At 40.0% G+C, this 8,741-nt stretch overlaps 1 protein-coding gene across 1 annotated transcript; it reads right to left on the reverse strand.

Moving 5' to 3' along the window:
- Nucleotides 1-4,148: 4,148 nt before the first annotated feature.
- Nucleotides 4,149-6,179, reverse strand: LOC133826247 (uncharacterized). The gene is made up of 3 exons (XM_062258793.1): nucleotides 6,023-6,179; nucleotides 4,422-4,648; nucleotides 4,149-4,337 (listed from the first exon to the last, which is right to left on the reverse strand). The coding sequence occupies exons 1-3, from the start codon at nucleotides 6,177-6,179 to the stop codon at nucleotides 4,149-4,151; spliced, it is 573 nt and encodes a 190-aa protein (XP_062114777.1).
- Nucleotides 6,180-8,741: the final 2,562 nt, after the last annotated feature.

The following is an 8,741-nucleotide window of genomic DNA, read 5'->3' on the forward strand; positions in this document are numbered from 1 at the left end:
GTTCTGGTAAACCATGCTGAGTGACCAACAAGCAAGTCACTACGGGGCCGGTGCCCATAGCCATGCATATGATGATCAAAATGATCATACAGAGCTCACAGCTCTGATCAGATGAGTGAATATCACTTGAGGTTCTGGTAAACCATACTGAGTGACTGACAAACAAGTCACTAGGGCCTCAGTGCCCATAGCCGTGTAACAACACTGTTACCTGGGCTTTCCTGCAATGGCTCTTATCAGATGAGTGACTGACAAGCACGTCACTATGGGGCCAGTGCCCATAGCTATGTGACATAACAGTCACGGGGCTCGCTGGCCCTGGCTCTAAATGGCTAGCCCTTGGCTAGACAAGCACTTTTTAGTATTCATCGAACGTGAGGTCGGTCCGGCATTAATGCTCTTTGAGTCATCCAATGCAGAAAGTCGATTAGATCTAATCTTTGTTGGCTTGCGTGGATCACGCTAAGGCCGTCCTGACTAGTGAGTCAGCACAATGTGACCAGTGCCCAGTACCACTGCCAAACCTGACTAGTGAGTCACAACTTTACAGTTAATACTGACACTTTTGCCAATTCTGACTAGTTAGTCAGAGCCATGCACAAGTAAGCAATGCTATCAATATGTATCACATGTCATTTATCCAAGAGTAGACTATTCAGCATGCTTACCTAACAGTTTCGAGCATAATAATGATCATGCACAAACACAAGGGCTCAAGCTCTGACCAATCCCATATTCATCATTCATGGCATGCCCTAATCACATGTTTCTCGTGCAGCACATGCATCGCATTTAACCATCTAGCATGCCTCAATAATAATCATATGCAAATGGGCAAAATTTCCAAGCATTCATTATGCTATCAATGTTTACATTTAAACATCCAACATGCATCAAACATAACCATGCATGTCACACATGGGGTGCAGTTTTCTTACCTTCGATCCAAGCACAGGTTACCAACAAATGAGCCACAAGCACGATCTTGATTCCAAGCCTCTAGTGAAAACCTAGTCACAACCACAAATGGTGATCTAATGAGTTCAAGTTCTAAAACCAATCCTTGAACTAAAACATAGCCTCCAAGATATCAATCCTCACTAATCCGGGTAGTAGAAATGATCCCGAGGCCTAAAACCACGTTCCCGGGGTCAAAACACCCAAACGGGCTCAAAAGTCTGCCTGAGCCGCGGCCCTGGAACCTTGAGCTGCGGCCCCCATCCAAATCTGAAGCAAGGGCTACGGCGCCCAATGCATAGGGCCGCGGTGCCCAGCAGGAACAACTCCTGCCACCAGCTTCATCGAACCAGGGCCGCGACACCCAAGAACAAGGTCGCGGCCCAACTTCGGGGCAGCCATTTTCCTTCGCTTTTAACCTTTTAAAACCTCCCAAAAACATGTCTAAACATTCCCAAATCATCAAATCAAAGTTCCCAAACTCCCCAATGGTCCAAAACCACCAAAACCTGAGGCTCAAACGAACTAAACACTCAACGATTCACAAAATCCAATTCAAGCTTAAAAAACTTTTAAAAACTTAAAACTTAAACTTGAATTACCTTCGATTGAGTTGTTTCCAAATAAATCCTCCAGCTAGTAAGCTTCTAATTCTCCTTAGGATTGCTATGCCTCAATCCTCGCTTGATTCCGAGTCCTAGAACTCAAGATACCTTCGAAAACGCGATCGGGAGACGAAAAGGGAACTTTTAGGGAGAGAAAACGTACAGAACGTTCTTTTTATTTTCTTAAAAGGTTACTTCAAGCTTAAGTAGCTTCCAATAAAACCTAATGCTCGGGGTCCCGAAAACACCCCCGGGGACATTATAGTCAAAACTTCAAGAATTTACCCCTGATCTTACTAACTCCCAATTTATCACCAAATATTAACTCCCATTACCCAATAACCCGGTAATGCTCTAAATACCCCTTGACTTACTCCAAGTCAAGCTTAAATCCCATTGTGACTTTCCACTAGCTTACCTCCTAGGATCGTCTTGTGCTGGGTAACACTGGCATAACCAAATAAAGTAACAAAGCACCACGCCCATTTCACATATATGCCAAAAATGCCCGAAATGGCCAAAATATGAAAATCACCCAATTAATCACAAATGGGTTCACATGCATATTTAATACACCTAAACATGCATATTATCATTAAATAGCATAATAAATCAATTATGGCCCTCCCGGCCTCCTAATCAAGGTCCTAAACCTTATTAGGAAATTTGGGGCATTACAGTGAGTTATTAGCGAGCTGGAAAATGGCATAATTCAATCCGCCACGTGTAAATCGTCCACCCGGAGCTGCTGGTACGAGTCTCCACCTCTCTAGCTCGAACTAATCAGAGAGTTAGAAGTCTACTCGAAGGCAATGGGTCAGCAATATGGATATCACGAGCTGGCGCTACATCAAGCTCGAGGTGCGGCATAGATCAGACACCAGAATCCTTGTAAAGGCTACCACACAATGTAAACGTGCACATATCAGACATCATGTGTCTATTCCATTCCTGAATTCTCGGACACGCAGTATAAACGTGCATGTTCAGACACCCCACAATTGATTTGGGCCATGCGGCCCATTATCCCCCCTTACCTATTGATTAGACCACAGCTCACTGTCAGGTTTTAGGAATTAATCATCCGTGTCACAGAGATGACATGATGGGTAAGAAGGTCATGGGATGACCCCCTTTACCAATGCCCAGGTATCCTCTCCCTATAAATACCAAGACCCTGGGCATTGCAAGGGGTTGGCATATTTTTGTAAAGAAACACCCTGTAAGGAATAGTAAAGAGAGATCAATAATATTGACTGGTGGACTAGAGGGATTTTAACATTCGAACCACCTAAAAGGAGAGGAGTGATAACCTTTCCACCATACTAATTTCTCCAGTTTAGAGTTACGTTATTTTCATATTACGGTTCACTATTTAGCACTAATCCATCCTATTTATTCGTATAATTATCTGTTGGCGAAGAACCACGTCAACACTAATAAACCTAGTTGGATCAAATTCTTGAATTGGTGGCGGCGGCAGAGTTGTCTGAGGTTGGGTGCGGGATGTGGAAGGGCGATTGGCGCTCTTAGAAGAGGCAGCCCTACTAGGTTGTTTTCGGGGACCCATAATCACACAATGTAGCAAATATAACAACAAAAATTTGGCAGCACTTCCTCTAATTTATTGTACTTTCCTCTACAGATTAACCCAAAAAATACCAACTCAAAGACACTCAATAGACTAACAATGCAAGTCAAAAACCCAATTTAATTGCTTAACACAAAATTACTTCAATCAAAACTTCAAGATCATCAAAAAGGAAAACTTACATGCCTTAAAATCTTGGAGATTGTCCGTTCTTCAATTTCTCTTTCAATCTTCACTTACCACCAATAGAAAAAGTTAGGGTTATAGTAAAAGAAAGAAATAGGAAGAAAGAAATAAATATGGAATTAGGGATTAGTGGATATGGCTTTAGGGTATTTTAAGTAGAAAGACAAGGGAAGAAATGAGAACTTTTGCCAAAAAAAAAAATCTTTTGGAATGAAAGAAATGTGAAATGAAGGGTGTAGGCTAAAAAAAAAATTGATTTTAAACCATGTTTACCCTTTCTGACACCGCGACCCAGGCAGAGCTAGTTGCGACCCGCATCAAAATTTTCCAAATTTTTGCTTCGCAGGCACCGCGAATCAGCCTATTCAAGTCACGGCCTGCCCCTTCCTTAAAATTTCATACTCTCTGACTTATGTTAATACCGCGAATTGACCTACAGAGTAATTGGAAAACAACCTTTTCACGATTTTTTTTTACAGACTTTACTCTAAACAAAAATTAAACTAAGAAAATCTTTACAAATACAAATTGACATTAAATAAAATTGTTCACTAATTAAGAATTAAAAAAAAAACAAAAATAAAGTATAGGAATGCCTCCTATAGCGCTGTCGTTAATGTCATTTAGCCGAACGCTGAATACCCCAATTAGAGGGGTTCCAAAACCATCACAGATTTGCACTTTTCCACCGGTCCTTCCAAATAATTCTTTTATCTCTGACCATTTACTTTAAAATGTCCTGTTTTTTCTCTATGAATTTGTACTGCTCCATAAGGTAATGAGACAGCAACTGTGAAGGGTCCCGACCTTCAAGACTTTAGTTTTCCTGGAAACAGCTTCAATCTAGAATTAAATAACAGCACTTTATCTCCCGATTGGAAATCCTTTCTAATTATCCTTTTATCATGAAAAGCCTTAGACTTTTCTTTATAAATCATTGCATTTTCATAAGCTTCATTTCGAAATTCATCAAGCTCATTCAACTCAAGAAGCCTATTCTGTCATTCCTTAAATAAATCAACATTCAGATTTTTCACTGCCCAATAAGCTCGGTGCTCAAGTTCTACTGGTAAATGACATGCCTTCCTGAACACTAACCGATATGGTGACATACCAATCAGAGTCTTAAATGCTATGTGATATGCCCATAGTGAATCATCAATCTTTTTCGACCAATCTTTCCTTGACGTGTTTACAGTTTTCTCTAAAATACTTTTAATCTCCTGGTTTGACACTTCAACTTGACCATTAGCAAGTGGATGATAAAACATGGCCTTTTGATGATGAACTCCATAACGAGCGCATAGTGCTGTAAATGATTTGTTACGAAAATGACTGCCTCTATCACTAAAAATTGCTCTTGGAGTACGAAATCGGGTAAAAATATTTTCATGAAGAAATTGAAGTACCTCCTTACCATCACAAGTAGGAGTTGTTGCAGCTTCCACTCATTTGGACACATAATCTACTGCCAGCAAAATATACTTATTATTATAGGATGATGGGAAAGGCCCCATAAAATCTATTCCCCACACATCAAACAACTCAACTTCTAGAATTCCAGTCATTGGCATTTGATCGCTTCTCGATATATTACTAGTCCTTTGGCAACGATCACAACTTTTTAACAATGACACTAGCATCTTTAAATAACATAGGCCAATAAAACCCACATTGCAAAAATTTTGCTGTTGTCCTTGTTCCTCCAAAGTGATCACCACAATGTAAATTATGACACTGAGTAAGTATGGAAATCATTTCCTCTTCAGGGAAACATCTTCTAATTACTTTATCAGCACAATGATGAAAAATAATGGGCTCATCCCAATAATAATGCTTAACTTTCGAATAGAACTTTTTGAGTTGTTGCCTTGACATGTCCGGAGGAACAACTTTAGCTACCCAATAATTGACATAATCCACAAACCAAGGTAGCTTCTCTTCACTTTCAATCAGAAATAATTGTTCATCCAGAAAATTTTCATCAATTTGCTCCTCTTTCTCATTATGCTCTTCTCCTTTTTCCTATCTAGATAAATGATCTGCAACTAGATTTTCTATCCCTTCTTATCATGAATTTCTATATCAAACTCTTGCAATAATAAGACCCATCGAATTAGGCAAGGCTTAGCATCCTTTTTGGTCATAAGGTACTTAATAGCTGAATGATCTGTGTAAACAATCACCTTACTACCAATTAAATACGGCCTGAACTTGTTGAATGCAAAGACAATTGCAAGTAATTCCTTCTCAGTAGTTGCATAATTTAATTAAGCATCATTCAAGGCTTGACTAGCATAATAAATTGTTTGGAATACCTTGTCAACTCATTGTCCAAGAACCGCTCCTACTGCATAATCCCTAGCATCACACATTAATTCAAAAAGAAGTTCCCAATTTGGTGATACAACAATCGGAGCAGATACCAATTTCTCATTCAGTGTTTTAAATGCCCTTAGATAGTCAAAATCAAAGTTGAATACCACACCATTCATAAGTAGAGTAGATAAGGGCTTCCAAATTTTTGAAAAGTCCTTTATGAACCTGCTATAAAATCTAGCATGGCCCAAAAAACTACGAACCCCTTTAACAGACACTGGAGGAGATAAATTTTCTACTGTTGATATCTTGGCCCTGTCTACCTCAATCCCATGTCATGAAATTTTGTGGCCCAAGACTATACCTTCTGTCACCATAAAGGGACATTTCTCCCAGTTTAATATTAAATTTGGCTCCCCGCATCTTTTCAGAACCATTTCCAAATTAGTCAAACATCCATCAAAAGAGTGTCCAAAGACTGAAAAGTCATCAATAAAAATTTCGATACCTTTTTCCACCATGTATGAAAAGATAGACATCATACATCTTTGAAAGGTAGCGAGAGCATTACATAACCCAAATGGCATCCTCCGGTGCTATGGGAATTTGATGGTATCCCAAATATCCATCCAGATAATAGTAATAAGGATGGCCTGGCAATCTGTCTAACATCTTATCTACAAAAGGAAAATGGAAATGGTCTTTCCTAGTGGCTTTATTCAGCTTACGGTAGTCAATACAAATTCTCCACCCCGTCATCGTACGAGTTGGAATAAGTTCATTGTTATCATTTTTAACCACCATCATACCACATTTCTTCGGGACTACCTGGACAGGACTAACCCAAGCACTGTCAGATATTGGATAAATTACCCCTGCATCTAACCATTTAAGAATTTCTTTTCTTACTACTTCTTTCATTGAAGGGTTGAGCCTCCTCTGAGCATCAACAATAGGCTTACTATCCTCCTCAATTAATATACGATGCATCATTGTTGAAGGACTAATACCCTTTATATCTGTTAATGTCCAATCAATTGCTAGTTTGTGAGCCCTCAATACCCTAAGAGGCTTCTCTTCTTCAATCACAGACAATGAAGCTGACATAATAACTGTATGAGTGTCATTCTTACCCAAATAAGCATACTTCAGATGTTCAGGTAAAGTTTTTAACTCAAGAATTGATGGCTTCTCAATAGATGGAAGAGGTCTCTCAGGCACTTGCCCCAATTCCTCATATTTCCTTTTATAAATTTTCCATGAGGAATTCAACCACTTAACATACTCACTGGCTTCAGTACTAGCATACTCTTCAGGACTTGCAATCAAACTCAACTCAAGTGGATCCTAAATAGATTGGACCCTTTTACTTGGTTTCTCCAATACACTAACACTAAAACAACTGTCACTAGCCGAAGGATATTTCAAGGCTTTAAAAACATTAAAACAACCTAGTCACCTTGTACTCTGAGCCTTAACTCAACCTTCTAATTGTCTATCAACGCTTTCCCTGTGGATAAAAATGGTCTTCCCAATATAATAGGCATGCCATCATCTTCCTTTATATCTAATATAGTGAAATCTCCTGGGAAAATGAACGTATCTACCTTTACTAGAACGTCTTCCATAATATTTCTAGGGTGTGTTAATGAATGGTCACCTAGTTGAAGAGTAACAATAGTGGGTCTTGCTTCCCCCAAACCAAGTCTTTTAAATACAGATAGCAACATTAAATTTATGCTTGCACCCAAATCACATAAAGCTCTCTCACAATGAAAGTTCCCAATGGTGCAAGGTATAGTAAAACTGCCCGGATGTCTTAACTTTTGACGAAGCTTCTTTTGAATAATTGCAATACACTCTTCAGTTAATGCAACCGTTTCATAATCCTCCATTTTTATCTTATTAGACAATATCTCTTTCATAAACTTCACATAACTAGACATTTATTCTAGTGCCTCTGCAAAAAGGATGTGTAACGACCCAAATTCGCTAATAAGGCTTAAGGGCCTTGATTAGCGTGCCAGGAGGGCATGATGGGATTTATGTGTGATTCTAATTATTTAAATGCATGGTTATGATTTAAAGCATGTTATATGACTATTTGTTTATCTGAGATGCATGACTATGTAAGTTAGTGTGCATGTAGGCCCGGATCGTGTTAGAAGGGCATAATTGTAATTTTGGCCATGTTGGGCATAACTGTATTGATATGTGTTGATTTATGAGGCCACAATGGTATGTGGATGTATCTGTGCTTTGTGACTCGAGGCGATCCCAGTGAGCAGGCTAGTGGAAAGTGTTGACAGGAATTTATACCCAGCTCGGGGCGAGCCTGGGGGTATGAACAGGAATTCAGAGAAATAGATTGAGATTTATTTTGATGATGGGGGATAATTATTTGGTGATTTATCAGGTGTTGACGGTGAAATCTCGTCAACGAAATTAGATCGGAAAATTCAAAGGTAAGTCGAGTGAGGTTTTTGTAAGAACTAAGAATAAACTTTAAGAAAAAGTAGACACAGATAAATGATGGAGCAAATCCTGGTATATTTCTCAATAGCCTCTCCTTACAATGAATTTTCCCAACCCCCTTTCAGGTGGTCTTAGGGTTCCTTTTATAGTAGGCTCTAATGGCCTTAGATACATAGTGGTCCAGGGGACCAAGTGGTACATACGTACTGTGTCAGGGGAGTGGCTTCAGAGGTTGTGGTCGTACACCCCGTACAGAAGCAGGTGTCAGGAGGATGTCTCCACTACTTGTCGGTACCCATGTCTAATGCGTGGTGGCAGGCGTAGTGGCGCAGGAGGTAGTGGTGTCGGCTCTGACCCATGGCCGTAGACGTACGGACCATAACTCCTATTCTTGCATAACCACTCCTGGCATTCCCACTACTTGTCTGGTAAGGGTACTATATCCGTACTTTGACTTCTTTAGGTTTGTAGGCACATTCCATATTCATGCATGTACCTTGCCCTTTGTGAGTATTCTCACCTCCAAGGCCATGGGCGAGGCCATGGGCGAGGCCATGGGCGAGGCCATGGGCGGGGCCATGGGCGAGGCCATGGGAGAGGCCATGGGC

This window comes from Humulus lupulus, chromosome 1 (genome assembly GCF_963169125.1).
Source record: "Humulus lupulus chromosome 1, drHumLupu1.1, whole genome shotgun sequence".
Taxonomy (NCBI): Eukaryota; Viridiplantae; Streptophyta; class Magnoliopsida; order Rosales; family Cannabaceae; genus Humulus; species Humulus lupulus.

Bases quoted from the DNA above. Each gene is read 5' to 3' on its own strand.
- LOC133826247 (XM_062258793.1), bottom strand. From the start codon at position 6,179: ATGGTGGAAAAAGGTATCGAAATTTTTATTGATGACTTTTCAGTCTTT. The intron at 4,649-6,022 runs GTATAGTCTTGG...AATCATTTACAG, and splicing joins TCCCTTTATGGTGACAGAAG to CACTATGCGCTCGTTATGGA. The intron at 4,338-4,421 runs GCATGTCATTTA...AAGGAATGACAG, and splicing joins ATCGGTTAGTGTTCAGGAAG to AATAGGCTTCTTGAGTTGAA.